Source organism: Symphodus melops, assembly GCF_947650265.1.
Source record: "Symphodus melops genome assembly, chromosome: 13".
NCBI classification, from domain to species: Eukaryota; Metazoa; Chordata; class Actinopteri; order Labriformes; family Labridae; genus Symphodus; species Symphodus melops.
The window spans coordinates 7962030-7981814 of NC_136703.1; the positions used below are offsets into that span (position 1 = coordinate 7962030).

The following is a 19785-nucleotide window of genomic DNA, read 5'->3' on the forward strand; positions in this document are numbered from 1 at the left end:
ATATAGGTCATGTCGTTTGTGTAGTCCATGTCTAGGTATTCTTCACACAAAGCCACATCAAAGATCATGTTTTATTAAGATCTTTAATTATACATACATTAAAATAAAAAGGACATTTCTGTAAGATCTCAGCCACATGAAGAAAAATATGAATCTGAAAACCTGGACTTTGGGCATGCATTCAATATATATATAAGGTTTGTTATAATAAACTTATAAGCAAATCAGAGATCTGAAGGAAGCAATGCCAGTACTAGCTGCACATTATACACAAATAGAGGATTAACAAAACCCACAACTCAAAAAAAAAAAAAAAACGAGAATGACCCGAGGCTGCACACAGATCAAAGCAGTAAATTAAGAAAATTGACATTGCATGAGGCCTTGAAGCTCTAGTAAGATCAAAATCCAGAAAATACAAAGCCTTCAGCAGATTACCTGCTCAAAGCGTAAAAAAAAAAAAACAACCCTCAAGTTGCATCAAATAATTAATAACTGATGATCTCATGGTCTATGCACATTCAAATCATAGGAGCCCATCTACAATGAAAGTAGTTTAAATATGGATAAAGCCTCAATATTTCATGTCAATATGCATTTCTTCAGTAGAAGTTTATGTATCAGAGTTGAACTGACAGTACTATAAAAGTAACTTGGAAAAAAATGTTACCAACATGAGATCGAAAAGAAATTGCTCAAATGCTGCAATCAAATGCTACTTTTCTCCAACAACCATGCTCCGAGTTTAAGACAATGCCCTCTGAAATAGACACGTTTAGAATATTGCAGCAATCTACCACCATCTGTAGATTGGAGTTACACTTAACTTTTTTTTTCTTTTCTTTTTTTTTCAAATAGTTTATGTAATTTTTGGGACATCGCCATCACTTCTAAAATGCTGAGACGTCCCGCCCTTTCCATTGACTACTGTGGTCTGTTATAAGGAAAAATAATGAGGCCAAATTGCTATGTTAGAATTTTATCTAAAGTACCTCTACTACTGTGGCAAATTCTTTCAACTATATCATGTATAAGTATGTGTGTGTGTAAGACCAGTGAGCAGTTGAAGGAGAAAAGTATACAGGAAGCATAGACCAGTGTGATGACACTGCTAAAAATGTACAGCTAAGTGATCAAGCTTACAAAGAAACATTTGTTTTCCAATTCCACTAATCCTGAGAAGTTGATCTTGACCTGGAGCGGGATCTTGAGCGGGTTGCTGACCTCCTCTCTCTTGATTTGGATCGGCGGTCACCCTCCTGTGGAGACGGGGAGCGGGAGGCGGACTTGGTTGCACGTTCCTCTTTCCCATTCTCACGCGGGGAAGGCGATCGACTGCAAGACTTCTTGTCACCAGACACCTCCTTTGATCGACTACGAGAATCCCGCATCGACTTTACTTTTGAGGGACTCTTTGAGCGGGACTTCCGCTCGGCTGAACGCGACTTCCGCTCAGCTGAACGCGACTTCCGCTCAGCTGAACGCGACTTCCGCTCGGCTGAACGCGACTTCGATTTGTGGGAGAGAGAACGAGACTTGGACTTGCGGGAGTTAGAACGGGACCTGCGGTTACGAGAACGTGATTTGCTTTCTCCTGACTTGGAACGAGACTTCCTTCCCGATCTGGAGCGTGAACGATGACGTCTCTTGTTGCTACGGGAACGAGACCTGCAGCGGATGAAAGAAACACGCACACATTAATCAGGCATTATTTGTTGAGTGACAATTATTTGTATAGCATCAATCTCGAGGCGCTTAACATCACTTGTTTGCATAACTGCGTTAACTTACTGGCACATGACACATTTGAGATATCTATACATATGCTAATCATTTTCCAAAAGTAGACTCAATCTTACCTGGAGTTGGATCGGGAACGACTCCTGGAACTCCTGCGGCTTCTGCTGCGAGAACGGCGGCGACTACGTGATCTGTGGGTGACAGCGTAAACGTTAAGACAGAACTAAAGCCACTTCTTGAAGACACGTCAGACAAGTGTGTGAGTGACACACATCTGAAATCAAGATCCACACATTAAATGGGTCCTGAATAGTTTGTTCTAATCAGCCAGTTTTATGATTCAAAAGACAATTTAAACTCCTGAGACCTGCACAAAAATCTCAGGCGACCGACTGAGTGAACTCACATCGGCTCAGAAAAAAAAATGCCAAGGGACTGGCAGAAGGAACTCCACATTAAAATCAGTGTGCTCAAAGCTATAAAAGAAGAAGTTTACCACGGCTGCACGCACACACACACACACACACACACACACTCTGGCTGTGTTCAAATCGTAACATACAAACACCGCAGTTTTCTAATATCAGCTCACCATAATGTTGCGTGAAAATCTCAACAATAACGTAGCTTTTCGTGTTCACAAATGCAGCTTATCCTGGACATGTCTGAACCTTTACAGTCACTGCACACAACTCAAATGCTTAAACTGATGGCAGACAGACATTGTATTGACTGGGAAAGTTTGCCCACCTTGAGCGGCTGCCAGAGTAAGACGTTCGTCTACGAGATCGATCCGGCACAAGACGGATTTTTCGCCCATTGATGTCAGTGCCGTCCAGTTTATCCAGAGCCCTCTTCATGTCCGACTGGGAACGGAACTCGATCACGCCCTCGTTCGTCCGTTCCTTATGGGCATCTGCGTATGTCACCTCTCCAGCCTGACGCATGAAGTCCTTTGGGAACACAAAAAAAAAAAAAAAAAAACTTTAAACAATGCAGGGAATATACTTTAGTACACAACTCAGCAATGCAAATGTTGTTCATGGAATGAGAACCAAACATACAGACATGGGTGGGAGTTAAATACGCACCTTAAGGTCCTGCCAACTGCAGCGACTAGACAAGTTCTCCACGATGAGGCGATACTCAGTACGAACTGGGGGTCCATATTTATCCCTGCCAGGACGGGTGCGGCTGCTGTAACCACTACCTTTAAAAAGAAAGAAAAAAAACACAGGAAACTTAGAAACAACTTAAATGGCCATGGTGCAAAAAATATGCTGAGGAGCCATTAAATACAACAAGTCAGAGACATGTCACATCAGTGTCTAAAAGGGGATTAAATTTGAAAGAAAGGAGTCCCTCTGATCCCTTTTTTTAAACACAAAGCTTCAGAATAAGTGTTCTTAAAGCCACTGCATGGGCTTTTTTGTATTGTTCAACATTCTGAAGTGGCTCTCTGCTGCAAAGAACACCACTGCATATGTTTCCAGCGATACAAAGCCCTCTTACTCTAGCACATTACATTGTGATGCTTTAGCTGCATAAACAAATGGACAGTGATGTTCTTTCATGACCTCTGAACCCTGTAACACAAACAAAAAGGGGATATCCACATAGTTTGCGGTCAAGGATTTTGTTGGATGAAATCAAGAATGAACGATGTACAGAGATACACACTAATCTTAAGGATTTGGTTTCTGACAGGAGTTCAGTCCAAACTGTTTTTTTCCCAACTTTTCTTACTTACAACATTTCTTTGATTGTAAACTCTTTAGTAGAGCGGTCCACTTATGTTTGCTGTCAACATAGAAACCAATGGCAATCCTCACCATCGCCCCTGGTCTATTGGCAAAAGGCTGAAGTCATCATGGCTTCCGGTTAGGTCAGCCAAGGATCAAGGGGGGTAAAGGTCACACACACATTGTAAGGTGAAAGCCAAGGCCAAACGGGACAGGCAGTCATCTTAGCCAGTCATCTTTAGCCTCAATGGACTCTCAGCCTCAGCCCGCAACTGGACTCTTTCAAATTGAAACATCAAGGACTTTTGTTAATATGGAATATGAAAATATAGACCAATGTTAACAATACACATTTCACATAAAAACCTAGGTCTGGTCCTAGTGATTGAACTTAACTAGCTAGGCTTGTGTTGGATGATGTGTTCTTTCTTCTCTGGCGCAAACAACATATTTGAGATTTCCCACCATAAAACTTGGCTCACCAAGTTAATGATTATCCCCATGAGAACTATGCTGCAATCCCTGGAAAGAAAGAAAGCCCTGCCTCCTTCATGTTATAGTTACTAGTGCCAGCATAGACGCTGGAGTATTGCTTTTTGAGGGCTGTGGCTTGCAGACTGCTGGTCCTTCCCTGTATTGAACCAATGGGAAATCATGCCCGTCCATGACCAAGAAAGGAGGAGCAACAAACTGCAGGTCACCAACCCGTGATGGTTGCACTAACGACTGTTTTGAAGAAAAAAGATCATACACAAAACAAATTGTGAAGCTGAATTCCAAGAACAAGAAGAATTTAGATGCGTCCTTACAATGAGATCCGCCATTGGTCACGTTTAAACAAAATGATGAACAGTGTAATAGCACCACTACTTTTAAAATAGGAAACAGAGATGTCTGCATGCATCTGGGTTGTAGTGGGTGGCAACAATGACGATCAATATTGGACTGAAGAGTGCTGCATGTAACTTTAATAAGTGTGCCATAAAACATTACTAAATGTATTAGGTCAACAACTTGCTCTGTGTGCAGCCTTCATCGACACCTCACCACAAGGGAAAAGGGAAGAGGATGCATCTAGAAATGGACTGCACTTACTGCGCCCACCACCCCCGTAACCCCCACCGTAGCCATCTCGGTCCCTCCGGGGCCCCCGAGCGTGCTCGACGATCACCCGCTCCCCGCACAGATCCTTCCCGTTCAGCTCGTACACGGCATCGTCGGCATCCCGGTTATCCTCGAACTCCACGAATCCATACCTGAAAGCGAGATACATAAAGCAACCAGTTCAAGACATGTTGGACCCAAATAGAACGACAGAAAGATGATCTTTAACGGAGAGGTTAAGTGGTTATCGTTAGCACGGCCCGCTAGCGTTTAGCTTTAGCAAACACAAAGACGCCATGTTGGCCATGCGACGTGGGCCACTCTCACCAGATGAGAAGTTATAAAAGAGACAAACAAGATACTATCTGTGCTAAAACAACACAGAAACGCACAGAGCTAACTTTACGAGTCTATTAGAGTGTGTAGAAACATATTTGATTAAAGCTTTCAATGCTGAAGTGCCATGGCTGAAACCAACAATATCTCTGTCAGCTCGTTGACGAGCCAGCGTTTTCATAGATACTCTAAAACACTCACCCATTCTTCAGATCTATCTCCATGAGCTTTCCATATCCACTAAAAAACCGCTGTATGTCCTTTTCACGGACATGATAGCTCAGACGTCCAATATAAACCCGAGGCATGGTGGTCCGCCTGTGATCGACTCTTCAACGCAGCACAGCAAGTCTTTAAGAGGCTGTTCTCTGCTCGCTCAGCACTCAGCGGGTTACAGAACAGGCCAATCAGCGCCCGGCATATGGTCTCAGACTTCCGGGTGTTATTCTTAGTATTCGTGTAACAGACCTATTGCACCTCGTGGATGTGTAAAAATGTTGTTATTTCTCAGACAAAGTACCTGAGGTTTATTCTTGATAAACGTGTCCGTATTATTCTGTGGACTCTGCAGAAGACGCTTTTAAATATGACCTGCAAACAGTGTTTAAGGGTCTGTAGCATGGACTGTACATATTAAGGTCTGTAGAGTAAATTTAAGGATGGATGCAAAATACAGCGGTATAGTATTTTAAGGTGGGATTAAAAAATAAACTTAGAAGTGTAGAAATTCTGTATGCCATTTATTGAATTATACAGCCAAGTAAACATTTCTGGACATAACACCAGCTTATTGGTAGAATAATTAGTTGGTTAATCAGAATTATTCTACTTCAATTACATGTTTATGGGTTATCTTTTTGATTTAACTGATGTATAAAGGTGGTACTGCTGTCACAGCTCTATATTTTGTCAGTGATGTACAGCAGCCAATTATATGTAGGGTTTTCCTTTCGTTTGATGCACTCTTTAACTGAGTAAAATACCCACACTGAACTGACGGACGAGTACATATGTTGAAGGCCTTAAATACGACCATAAAGATAGCTGATAAACTCATTTTAAAGCAGAATATTAGAGCTGAACGTTTTAAAGTCTTAGCATAATAAGAGCTAACCGTGTTTAAAGTTCATTAAGATCCAGGGAATCACCATTTGATTTGAGATACACAAGCATCAACAGAGACCAGGAATGGAGAGAGTAGAATTTTATTTTTGTAAAAACCAGTTTTAAATTCTATAAGCCAGACCATATCCAGAATCTTTGAACAAGACCAGAACCGATATGATGTATGGAGTATAATTCAACTGGAACTCTTCCCATCACATTTTTTATTTTAATCAGACTTGTATATTATGTGGCTCTCAGCTCAGGATCTGTTTTTAAGTGGTCTTGCATAAGCTTTTAAAACCTGCTGCTCTTGACTTACCCACTTACATTTATTTCCACAACCTCTTAATCCAAGTTTTTTTTAAAACGTGTTTACCTTCACTTCAGAAATGTAAGAAAAAAATTATGAAGAACACAACTGGCCCAACGGCACTCAAAAACAAACGGTATCATTTCTGTTAGTCTCTCAAACACACACACTCCTCTCTATGAAAGAGAGAAGATGCTCTCCCCTTTACTATGTTACAGTGATTAAACTTTGCTGTCATCTTCGGTAACAATCATAACACGAGGCCTGTTGGATCCTGTTACTAATGAGTACTGGACTGGCAGTATGCGAGTTTGGATTTTGGAAATTATAACTACAATCCCAGATGCAACTTAGCTGTTCATGGAGATAAGCTTAGCTTCCAGCTGGAAAGAAAAAAATTTCTAATGGTGTGTGGAAATTGTCTTAAACCAGTACTTAACAAGTATAATGTTGAAATACACCTGTGCATAAGCAGCCTGCCACAAGGTAAAGCTAGTATGATTCTGGCAAGAGAGACTTCATATGCAGTTCATATTTAGGCTTAGGGGGAGTGGCTTTGGCATTGCTTTTTGTTGGACAGTATCAAAACCTAGCATGCTCTTGCTGGTCTCCTCAGTCTCCTAGCCCTGCTTATCTAGTATTTGCCTTGCTGCATGGAGAAATGTAATTTGCAACTGAAGTTTACTGATGACTAGTGTTTGAAGAAGAGTGAATTAGGATACAAGCCATATCAAGTCAATGTGTTCTTGCAGAAATCAAGAATTAAAGAAAATAAAACAAACCTAGGTGGTGGAGGGTTCATCTGCCAGACAACAAAAGATATGAATCCAACAGTGTGTGTGGTACATAGAATATGTTAACAGTACCTGAACCCCATCTGTCAGCTTTAGATACTCTCTCACTCGGTGCCTGATCAGGCCCTGATACAACTGAACAACAGGCAAACCCTCCCACAGTTCGATTTAGAGAGTCCTTTAGTAATTCAATGTGCCTTCCAACCCAGGCCTCAGAAATTTTGATTGGAAAAAGGGGAGGCTGAGAGGGGATGGAGCCCGGTATAGATGGTCTTCAGTTGGCTTTGGCGCGGAGCTGCGCCCTCTTGCCAGTCACAGCCTGGAAGCCAGTCTTGATGCTGGCGACAGAACAGCGGGAGTGGCACGTTTCACACTGCAGGAAATAGAGGCGAGTGTCCTTCTGCAGGATGGTCTCTGGAGAGCGGCAGGTGTGACACGTAACATATTCCTCTGGAAGGAGGAGAAGGCGGATTTTAGTAATGCAGTACATGGCAGAATTCACTTTTCTCATATTCACATAGTCATTAACAGGAGTATGTCAGTGTTTCAACTACATCCATAAACACAAACATTTCACACACACACTAAAGAGTTAAACAGACAAAGAGACTAACAGGGATGGGATTAGCAAATGATGAAAGTGTCAATTCAGAGATTTTTATTCGTTTGTGCTTTAAATGAAGGGTTTAAGTGTTACTTACTGATATATCTTCTCAACACGTTTTCTATCTGTTTCTGTTGAAATCTGCCTTTGATCACCAGCTGGTTATTTCCATCTATGGAACCACTGTAAACACAAGACGGGCACAAATCAGAAGCATGAACAAGCGCTCAGAACAGACCATGGACTTTAGTTTACGTTCAATGTTTTTTTTTCACTTTGAAACAGCTGATGATGGGAAATTCATTTACTGTATTATAGTCAATACACAAATAAAATAAAAATCATACCTTGTTCCCAGCTCAGCCAACAGGAAAGCAAGAAGATGTTTAGGCTGACGATGCAACCTGTGACAAAGTACAGTACATGAAAGGTTAAGCATGTGACATGACTTATGGTTTTAGGGGGAGCGTTTCAGGGGGTATTGGCCATACGCAGGAGAACAGCACATCCGGACACCAGAAGAGGTGGAACAAACTGCCCGTTCTTAAACACATAACACAGTTATCTGACACAAATGTTGGCATGGAAGTTCATCGACTGTGGGTCAGATCACACAAAGAAACGCGGTGCTAAGCGCAGCAGTTCCAAAAAACGCCTGATCACATGTGAGGAAAAAACAAAACAACAATGGAGAGCACCTGTGTGTGCGCATGAGGGTGACTGAATCAGGACACAAACACAGATCTCTCGTTATTGCTGTGCTCCGAATGGAGAGGGGGAGAAATGTCATGAAAAAGAGATTATTGGTTATCACGCCCATCAATGTCAGAAAATAGGGGCGAATCGGCATTTAATTTACTGTATGACCTTTCAGATGAGAATCAAAGCAGACTGCTATTGACTGTAACAGGATGAGAGGTCAGCGTGTTCAGAGTGCACATAGAAGAGGACGCTCACAGTTTGCAGATGTCTGTGAAGTTGACGAACGAGGTTTTCTTGGTTCCCACTCGGACCACCTGAGGAGGCTTCATCACAAACTTCCTCTTCTCTCCAGCCACCATGTCGGGGTTCTTCTCTCTCATGATGTTGAACACTCGATTCAGGAGCTGAGATGCAATGAGTAGCTGTAGTTAACACTGACCACATTTGTAACTATATATAAATATAAATACGGTATGAAAATTGTTCTTTTTTGGTTAAAACAGTCTTTAGCTATAAAAAAAGAGGGCCTTTATAATGTGGAACACATACTTGTACAAAGATTTTCAAAGAGTTATAACTAATGGATTAATTACCTCCTATTGAGCATTGTACTTTATTTTGTTTATGTATGATGATGTCATAAAGTCAGCGATCCAGCACTTCAACCTGAGTGGCATTTTTAAACGACAGCTAAAATATACAGCTGCAGTATTGTAACGCTGGATGGACAAATATCCCTGGATGCCTTTGATACTTTATGCATTTTTAAATGGTTTACGATCTTAGACACGTTCTGAAGTATGTTTAAGTAACTATACGTTTTCGTTTAAGTGACAGGGAAGCAATGAATATTTGCATTATGTCTTTGTGCTTTTTTGTGTATTTGTTCCGCTGCTATGAAATAAAAGTCCACTTGTTTTCCCTTTCGTAAATCTCAGAGTCAATTCCTTCACCACTTGTGACAACAGACCATGGAGTCTTTTAGAAGCTCACGTTTCCATGGATACCGACAAGACTTCCTTTCTGGTGCAGAGGTGTAGCCTGTAGTTTATGGCTGAGCCTTGTTTTTAGCGTGTGTGTGAGCGAGTGGCTGAGACCGCAATCCTACCTCGTCGTAAGTGTAGTCTCGCTTCGAGCCTGCCCAGGTCGGTCCTGTGGAGGAGCTGAAAGATATTCCATCGTTGTTTTTCCCCTCATCGTCCTCCAGAGCTGAAAACATAGGATGTAAATCTCAGAATATACACGTCTTCCTTTAGTCACCTACATCCCGGTTTGGGGTTTTCTTACTCTCACCTTCATCCTTTTCCAGTAACTCTCCTTCATCAAAGTCGACTTTCTTTGACTTCTTCTTTTTTTGTGGAAGCATCAGGTCCAGGTTATCCTCATCCAACACCTCTGACTGCTCTCCTTCTATTTTCAGCTCCTGATGAGAGATTCAATTCAGCGAGTAAATGATGAGTAATGACCATGTGAAAGAGGTTAAGATAAGAAAACAAGTATATGTGGTGTTGGAGAAGGAAGTGCTGACATTAACGGAGCGGACAGACAAAGGCTGATATAGTCGACAGGTGACTGACCTTTAACCCGTCCTCCATGTCATTATCAAATACTTTCTTGGGTTTCTTCTTCTTTTTCTTCTGGTTAATGAAGTTCAAGTCGTTCAAATCATCAGATGGCTCTAAGATGGAAAAACAATTAGTGCTTTATTTATGTATGTATATATTTAAATACATGTATGGAGTCACAGCACTGCAGAGGAATACACACTGATACTGAGGCCTACAGTGTGTACATCTCTATTTTCCTCCTTACCTTTCTTCCTGCCTTCATCTTCATCCAGATCCAGTTCCTTGTCCTCTCCAGCCTCTGGTTCGACTTCCTTGATCTCCACTTCTTTTGCCTCTTCTCCTCCCACCCCCTCTCCTCCCTCTTCATCCAGCATGAAGGGCTTCTTCTTCTTCTTCTTCTTCTTAGTCATATTGGGATCAAAAATCATCTGAGGGGGACAAAAGAAGATAGGATTTAAGGTTGAAATGCCTGCGACAGGAGAATAAATGATGGGTCTTCTGTGTCAAATGTATTTTTTAACACTTTGTGGGAAACAATATGTCTGCTGAGAATCGGTGAAAGGTGTAATTCCTATTAAGTTTTTCTTGAAATGTCTTTCAATCCCTTAGATTAATAGAGTAACTGTGGATAATATGAGAAGTGCAGGAATTACTGGGTTTATTCGCCAGTTAAATAGGAGGATCATTGTATTACACTCGCAGTTCTCTCAGAGTGTGCTATATGGATTACAACAATCATTATGACTCTCCAGAGTTATGCAGCGATCGTCAGAATCAAATTTTTTTTTCCTCTTCCTGATATCGGTCCCAAAAGTCTCACATCAGTCGGGCATTAAAACATATGTCATGTTTACAGAAAGATCAATTCTCTGGCTACAGATTCTGAAATGGGATCAGGGGATATTAGTGTACGTCTTGAATCATTCCTGTTTCATCACTCACTCGAATTATAAAACAGAAAGGTTTCCACTGTGTTCACATCATCAAGATATCCTTTGTCATCAAGAAATCTATAGATTTATCAGCAACAATAATTAAGTTGAAGCCCAACAACAGACACTTTCCATCCTGCAGAAAATAGTACTTTATGTTATGAGGCAGATTAATTATTATCAATTTATCCTGTAAGGTGGCTGCCTCGACATATATAGTATGGGATTAAGTTTATATGCTGTTGTGAAACTCTTCCTTGACTGAAAACTTAATACATGTCAGATATGGAGAAGGATCAACTTTACTGATCCCCCAATGGGGTAAATTCAGGAAGATACCTTAACTATTAAATCCTCATCCATGTTTCATCACAGCTCTTAACACTACTGATGACAACTAAAGACAAATATTTAAAACGAAACTAAATCCATTTCATATTATAACATTAATGAATATTTAAGAACACATTACATCTAAAAAAATTTTTTTAGATTTTCTGATAGTTAGACCTTTGTCTAGGTGTAATGAATATCTTTGTAAAGCTTGCTGTCTATAAAGTCTGAACAGAGCTTTACATACATTTATCTTTACACCGTTAGCTCTGCACCCCGGGTGTAGCGGAGAGCTAAACCCGAGCAGATAGTATCTGTAGTTTAACCTCCGAAGTTTGACTTTTACATTAATGACAAGGTGGATTGATAAAATGTACAGAGTATGAACTATCGGTGCTATATGATACAGTAACAAACTGCGACAATATGTGAATATGTTCTTCTCATTGTGTGTGCTCGGGCCGAGGTTAGCTCGGCAGCAGCCATGTGAGAGCGGACAGGAAGAAGAGGCCCAAAGTCCTCCCAACAATATCATCCGTTAACTCTCTTAATATCAACCGAAACATGTAAAAATAAACAGAGACTAAACATCCAACCATCGGTAATGACTCACCTCGTCTCCTGACATGTTTGCGGATCTAAAATCTGGCTCCTTTATTCCCTGAATTAGTCCCACACTGCTACTGCTGCTGCTTCTGCGCTGAAAATCTCTTGCATCAGCGCTGGAGTCTCACTACGCACGCGTGAAGTCGCCAAATCCTGACGTCATTCTTCTTCTTCTTCCAATGGGATTTTCGGCCGTTTCGATGCCCTGCGGTACATTACTGCCTCTCACAGGCCAGTCCTGGTAGCAGAATCAGAATCGTTTTATTGGGCATGTTTGCTTATGCACAAAAGGAATTTGTCTTCAGGAACTGTGCACTCAACGTACAACAGGTATAACATCAAATATAAGCAAACATGGGAATATTTACAAGGCTAAATCAGATAATAGTGCAGTGGTGAGTAGTGCAAGAATGCTTAAGGTATTTTCATTTTTTAAAAGTAATCCTCTTGAAACGAACTTAGTTTCATTGTTACTCCCAGAATTTCTATCCACAACAAAGCAGTTTAAAGCGTTTCTCTTTGTTCTTTGTATCCATGGCGACAGCCTATAAATACATGTCAAACAGTGTTACTGTTTGCAGGCTCTGCAGTCTATCCTCACGTTTGCATCTTTACTCAGTCCTTTGTGAATTTCAAAGTCACAGTCCTATCATGATTTTGACTTGGCTTTTCTCTTTGCCCAAATCACCTTGTTTGACTTTATGCTCTTTGAACTGAAAAGTTATGTTGACCATTCAAATTTCCCTTAATGAAGGACTGACATCTAGATAATCAGATACATACTCTAAAATAAGGGACTATATATTAACATTTTAGCTTCCTTGTCTGCTGTCTAATTCCCATCCATCCTGACAGGGGCAGACGCCCAGGGAAACCCCACAGATCCTCCAGACGGTTTAGTTTTATACAGTGGAACCAACAATTTTACAACATGGTCTGGCCATTCTACCCTCAGAGCTTCTAAAATTGAGGGTGAATCTGAACATGTGACTATCCTCCTCTAGTGGAGTTCAACTACCTACTGTAGTGCTAATACTATATCTAGAAGTTGTGTCCATACCATAGTTATTAAAATACATTATAGTTATTAAGTAAGATTGATGCTGAAATGAAAGCTTTGTTTAAAAAATAATACACATAAATCACCTGTATGCTTATTATATTGTGTATGTCCACTCAGTTCTACTGTTTATATGGAGATCACTTGTGTGACGCTTTCAGCCTTTCTTACAATACATCACTAAAACAGAGACAGTGGGGATCTCGAGTACCCAGCACAGTCACTTTAGGGATCCTGAGCTGAAATGTTGGGAAACCCCTGTGTTAGTAAAAGACAGTAACACTACATATACTAATATTACACTGTGACAAGAATTGAAAACCTTTAATGATTTTGCAAAGAATATTTTCATCGGGATAAATAAAACATAGAAATTGCAAACATGCTTGACCACCAATCGTTGCTTCTGTCTTTTTTTCTGTAAAAATGGTACATTATGACCCTTAAAAACTAAAGGAATTCATTCAAACTATAGCAGTCATACTATAATCTTTACAAACCATCAGCTTCAACGAAATGTATTTAATAAGGTGAGTATTTAACTTTTTTTAACATTAAACTTTAGAGAAAAAAAAAAAAAGAGAACAGGGTGGAAGTGTTTAACATTTCACACAATGTAAAATGTAGTGGTGCGTTTTGATCTGTATTTTAAATCTTCACTGCTGCATGCCACACACACACACACACACACACACACACACACACACACACACACACACACACACACACACACACACACACACACACACACACACACACACACACACACACACACACACACACACACACACACACACACACACACACACACACACACACACACACACACACACACACACACACACACACACACACACACACACACTTAAAAGAGACAAATCTGGGATATTTACACTAAATCACAGGAACATGGAGGTTACATGTGGAAAGGGGGCGGGGCAAAGCACACAGCCTTAAACAAAACAAAAGGGTTCGGACTCTGGTAAACACAGCTCACAGCGTTTTCATTTAGCTCATGCTCAGCTGTGCTCATATTTTCAAGAACAATTAACAAAAAACAAAACAAACCAGAGCACAAAGGATTGCTATTTGTGTGAGAAAAAAAACTTCCAGCAGGTTCAACACAACAATTACAGCTAAATATGTGAGTCGGAAACAAATCTTTGAGGGTCAAGCTCCAATGAAAATTCCCCTGTCATCCAGTAATGATAACAACTTCACCAAGCTTATAAAACTTTACAGAAAACCACGCCTGTATGGCACCACAGTGCTGGTAATAATACACTCAGATATAAACTCTGTGGTTGTTGAAATAGCCCCACCCACAACAAGGACCACAAAGTGCTAGCATTGTTTGAAAATCGAGGATAGAGATGTATGAGGTGAAATTGACAAGGTGCTGTGATAGAGCTTCAATAAATAAGCCCTTGATGTAAAATTGTTTGCTGAGCACCCAGCAGGTGCCATGTTTGTGAAGGGGTTCAGTAGGGGAAAAAAAGAAAAAACTACAGTATTTTGCTTATTCGTAGTGTTACATAAAGTCGACAGTCAACTCTCCTTATGCACGCAAGAACACTCATAAACAACACCCAGTCAGTCCATTCTCTCCCAAAGCTGCTTCTCTCTTCCGTCTCTGATGCAGGTACGATCAGGAAGATGCTGTGTTTACATGGCTTCCATCGCCCAGCGCTGCAGGTCCTCCATGTCGTCCTCATCCTCCTCTTTCTTGGCTGTAGAGCGTAAACAGACAAAAACATACACACAGTGAGTCATGTGAACGGATTTCACATTTAGCTGACTTCAGCTTGTTTACCAACATTCTCCGTATAAAAAGGAAGGAACATTAAATCTCCAAAAACAAAACGTCATCAGCTGAGCTTAAAGCTGAAGTCTGACTCACGCTGTCACCTGATAAGAGAATGTAATTAATGTTCTGATTATTGAAATCTTGGCTCTGAAAATATCTCATTGTTTTCTGCATGTTTAATAAGATGCTGGCCTGTTTTGGGGGGCTTCACAGAGAGAACTAAAGATTTAAACTGTCTACCTGTGTGACGAACTTCTATTGTGTTCAAGTGAGCAGATTCTGTACAGCTGTGTCGCTCTGTTTGCACCATCTGTTTTGTCTTTGTGGATATTACACTCTTACTAGCTACAGTATGGTAGTTGAACTCCAATAGTCTCAGGTAACCAGTCATTAGTTAGTCAGACAAGTTACACTCATCCTTTAGGTTTTTCTAAGTGTCTGGAGTAACTCTACATCCTAAATTGGGTTTGCACATGCCAACCTTTTCTCTTTTCATATTTCTTACATTTCATTTTGTTAGATTAATATAACTGGATAAATATCATGAGCTACAACAAGTGGATAAGTAGCTGTTCATGGCCCTTCAATTAGACATTGAAACGCCTGTAAGCGGGACAAATGATGAGGCTGTAACTGGCAGCCAAAATGCATGTTGTCAAACACCATAAAAACTACACCTTCACTTTGACTTCCTGCAGTCTCCACTGTTTACATGGCAACAACAGCTAAAAAAGATAGGCATGTATATCAATCCCTTCACATTGGGACCTCGTCTTTTGGATTCATTAGTTGCAGGTTAACTTGAACAGTTTCTCTTTGGGGTTTTTTTCAGAAGGCACTCACCAGGTCTGGAAGGTAATGAAGTTGAAGGCACATTGGGGAGGGGGGTGTTCTCTGGTCCCCCGATCTCCAGCAGGTTTTTATCCAGCTCCTCCTGTTCTAGCTCATCCAACTCAGCCAGAAGCTCATCCTGGGAAAGTCAGCAGCAAACACAAACACAAGGATGAGCTTGAATCGTTTGCACTGAAACCACAAAGACCTGGATTTATTTTAAATGTAGGATGGCTTTGGCTTAGAGGTAAAGCGATCCAATGGTTGCTAGTTAAAGGGATACTTCAGCCATTTGCATGAAGCTGTGTACCATTAGAAACATGGTAGTAGTGTTAAATGGTCGTGAATCCAACCCTCATTTTGCCCTGAGACGAGAAAAATATGTTTTTCTTTGCTTGAAAGTGTTCTTCATGTGATACAATATGACGCTTTTTGCATCACATGAAGAAAACTTTCAAGCAAAGAAAAACACATTTTTCTCGTCTCAGGGCAAAATGAGGGCTGGATTCACGACCATTCAACACTACTACCATGTTTCTAATGATACACAGCTTCATGCAAATGGCTGAAGTATCCCTTTAAATTCCTATCTTTTACAGTCAACGTGTTAAAATGGTCCTTTGTTATAAACCACTTGTTGGTTTACAACAAAGGACCGAGTGTAACTTCTGCAGGACTCCCGTGAAAAAGAGGTTGTTAACCTCAATGTAATTTTCCTGGATAAATAAAGGTTGAAAAAAAAAAAAGTGAAAAAGTATGTGAATGATAAGCTGATTATCTGACTTGCACAGCGCCTAGTTTATGAATGTGTGTGTGATTGGCTGAATGTGGACATGCAGTCTAAAGCACCTTCAGTTCTTGGAGAACAAGAAAGGTGCTGAGTCAGTGCAGACAGTTGAATCGGTTTAAAAACTTAAGAAAGAGCAAATGCACTGACTTGACCACATGAGTCCAGGATAAATGAACACATATACAGTGGGGATGTTTTTTTAAGAGAGTAATACAATTAATAAATAGATAGAAAATCCTCAATGCCAAGGCAGTGACTGGAGAAACGTCAAGGTTATCTTGACTGAATGTGCTCAGGTTGGAAGGCTCGGCAGGCTCAAGAATGATCATGAACTTCAAGTTTACCCACATTATGTAAACTTGCCTCTTTTTTTCCCTTTTTTTTTTTTTTTAACACAGCGGCCGCCATGTTGAACCCAGAACAAAACAATGGTTGACAATGTCCTCCTTGGTAATGGGAGAATCTAAAATAAATATTAGGCTCTGGCATACAATCAGCATTCTGTTCTGATCTCCCCGACAAACAACTTGCTTATGGAAAAAAAAAAAAAAAAAACATCTCAAAGTTTCTCCCACCTCATCAAACTCTTCTCCAAAGCCGACAGGTTTAGAGATTGCATCAGAGATTTCCTGGGCAAGCTCCTGCTGCTCTGTGATGTCCTGCATCAGGTCGTCCACCTTGTCAATATCCCTGATAAAGCAGATACAGTTTTATTTTGACAGCCTGCACACATGCATTTTACCCCCACTCACTGAGAAATAAGGGCATGAAACCCAAAGTCTTCATTTTTTTCTCTCTGTTTCTTGATATATTAATTTGACTCTTTTGATACTGATTAAATCTAGTACTGCTCGGTTTCGTTCAGGAGCAAAGCATTCTTCTGATAATCTTTCTGTTAGTTCAGATAACACTATCTTTTAAATCGCATCATCAAGGTGATCAGTCAATCAAACTGAAGAACTTCATTATTATATGGTTGCGAGATTTTACATGTTTTCGTGGGCAGATTTCATCGCCTTGGCAGCGAAACCCATGTTCTTGAGCACTTCGGTGTTTGTGTTGGCATTCTCCAGGGCTTCTCTCTGGAACTCGATGGTCGACAGCGTGCCGTCAATCTGGGCGAGTTGTTTCTCATACCGCTTCTTTCTTTTTAAAGCTTGCAGAGCCGCTGAGGAGACAGACAGCAAAGAGAAAAGGAGTCAGGATTTATAGATTGTTTAAAAAAACTGCTTTGTGAGTATGCAGTTTTGGGGATCTTTTGTCCACAACCAGGAAGGACGTCTTGTGCTATGTGAGATCACACTAATCAACCGAACCAATAGGAATCATTATTAATAATATAAATAGACGATGACAATTCAGCAAATCTGATCAACAAGGATTTCATCAGAGATTGCCTCAGACTAGTGCTCGGCTGGTGAGAGTGATAGTAGAAGTTAATCAACCCCTGAAAAAACAGCTGCTGTAGTGAAACTGTGTGAATGTGTCATACTAAGTTGACTCATTCTGACCATTGTTGTGAAGGAGGAAATCATAAGGATGAAAACCATGCATACAAAGTACTCTACTAATCTTTTACTGTATGGATAACCTAAAGTGTTAGGTGGAACGGGCAAATTCAGATTTATATCTTGTTATTGTAACAGCAATATTATTTGAAACATGAAAAATATTGGTCAAGAATGAACTACTACTACAGCTAACACCTGTGATTTAAAGAAAATAAAAAATAAAGTCTGTAACGAGTTGTTTTTGCAGTTATAATATGGCATTTTAGTTGCTGTCATCATTGTTAGTTTTCTAGCATTATTTGCTATGATATTATTCCACTGGCAGCTTAAATCACCTGACCTGAGGTCTGTAGGTTTCTTTCTATCCATCTAATCAAGGTGCAACCACGCCCACCTAACTGACAGTGACGTCACGTCGCTGTAACCACGCTCACCTAACTGACAGTGACATCACGTCGTTGTACAACGTTGAACCCTTGTCCCAACACACCGGACTGATATCTTCATTGGCAGACTATCTGCTGCAGACTGTAAACCATTAACTGGATCTAAATAGCCTTCACATCTTAACTCAACACACTCGAGTCTTTCAATAACACACCCAAGAACACACGCAAGTCTTCATTAAAACACCCAAGTCTGTAACAACACACCCACTTCTTTTAAAAGTCTTTTAATAACACACTCTTTTAATGTTTAAATGGTCTCTGATCGATCACATATGCTGAGATGACAAGGTCTCTATTTCCTGAAACAAATCAACGATAAACAATAAGGAAAACATCTCATGAGATGTTTTCTTTATCTTGGCTGATAAAGACGATAAAGGCTGTCAGCTTTTATCAAGCTGTGATGACAGCCTGGGAAACTTAGCCAACTTAGCTAACGTGCTAACGTTTAACTTCATGTCATTGACCGCATGACTTGATGATAAAGAGCAAAACATGTATGACTTGTGTCAAGATATCTCACCTCTTTTGTTCTTCGTGCCGTTTTTCTTGGCAATCTGAAGTTCCTGCTCGATCTTTTTCTCCAGAAATTCCTGTTTTTTCGTTAGCATCTCCTCCGTTTCTCGGAGTTTCTGGATCGCCTCCTGCGGGCTCGGTCCCTTTCCCCCCTTTCCCCCTCCTCCCAATACCTTACTTATCCACGACATCTTTAGGATACTACAACACGCTTATTAAAAAAAGAACAATATGCTAAATAAACTGAGAACACACAGCTGGCTAGCAAGCTGCTAGGCTACACTGATACTTCGCCCAGATTGGGACCTGGAAGGATTGTTGATGTTTTTCTACTTCCTGGATAAGGCCCAATGACGTCATGTCAGTGGGCTGTTTTTTGTCTCCATCTCCCGACGAAACGACAAAATATTCATTTTATTAAGCTCCTGTATGGATCTGATGCTGTGAGAGCTGGAGGATTTTAACATCTGGGATCAGGCTCGTGTGTATCTTTATGAACCAGGCTGAGTCTTTGAGCAGCTTCAGATCAGAGAGTGAGACTTTATCTGATAACTGAATGAAATGAGACCATAATAAAGTTATGGATCCAACATCAGGTGTCATACTGATTTCTTCTAGCTGCGTACCTCCTCAGTCATGTCTGTTTTTTTGTATGTATGTATATGTATGTATGTATATGTGTGTGTGTGTGTGTGTATATATATATATATATATGTATATATATATATATATATATATATATATATATATATATATATATATATAAACACACGTATACATACATACATACCATGTAAGTATGTGTATAGGCCTCCTGCTGCCTCCTGTGCCTTCAAGGTGGGCATCAACTACCAGCCCCCCACTGTGGTACCTGGAGGAGACCTGGCCAAGGTGCAGAGGGCCGTGTGTATGTTGAGCAACACCACCGCCATCGCCGAGGCCT

General features: G+C 40.5%; 3 protein-coding genes across 4 annotated transcripts; all 3 read right to left on the reverse strand.

The window, feature by feature from the left end:
• Positions 1-57: 57 nt before the first annotated feature.
• Positions 58-5322, reverse strand: LOC306834562 (uncharacterized protein). Of its 2 annotated transcripts, none has more exons than XM_079360549.1 (6): positions 5124-5322; positions 4605-4738; positions 2832-2950; positions 2491-2693; positions 1860-1931; positions 58-1668 (listed from the first exon to the last, which is right to left on the reverse strand). In XM_079360549.1, the coding sequence occupies exons 1-6, from the start codon at positions 5228-5230 to the stop codon at positions 1170-1172; spliced, it is 1134 nt and encodes a 377-aa protein (XP_079216675.1). In that variant the 5' UTR covers positions 5231-5322; the 3' UTR covers positions 58-1169. The 2 variants fall into 2 exon arrangements, with proteins under 2 accessions (XP_079216675.1, XP_079216674.1); XM_079360548.1 differs by having other exon boundaries at positions 4578-4738.
• A 789-nt stretch (positions 5323-6111) lies between these two features.
• eif2s2 (eukaryotic translation initiation factor 2, subunit 2 beta) lies at positions 6112-12325 on the reverse strand. Its single transcript, XM_079360552.1, has 9 exons — positions 11886-12325; positions 10252-10435; positions 10017-10117; positions 9733-9862; positions 9548-9648; positions 8695-8843; positions 8085-8141; positions 7835-7920; positions 6112-7583 (listed from the first exon to the last, which is right to left on the reverse strand). The coding sequence occupies exons 1-9, from the start codon at positions 11898-11900 to the stop codon at positions 7408-7410; spliced, it is 999 nt and encodes a 332-aa protein (XP_079216678.1). The 5' UTR covers positions 11901-12325; the 3' UTR covers positions 6112-7407.
• A 922-nt stretch (positions 12326-13247) lies between these two features.
• On the reverse strand, positions 13248-19210 carry LOC306834569 (charged multivesicular body protein 4b-like). The gene is made up of 5 exons (XM_079360562.1): positions 18850-19210; positions 17357-17534; positions 16942-17056; positions 15589-15715; positions 13248-14668 (listed from the first exon to the last, which is right to left on the reverse strand). The coding sequence occupies exons 1-5, from the start codon at positions 19031-19033 to the stop codon at positions 14604-14606; spliced, it is 669 nt and encodes a 222-aa protein (XP_079216688.1). The 5' UTR covers positions 19034-19210; the 3' UTR covers positions 13248-14603.
• Between the last annotated feature and the right edge of the window lie 575 nt (positions 19211-19785).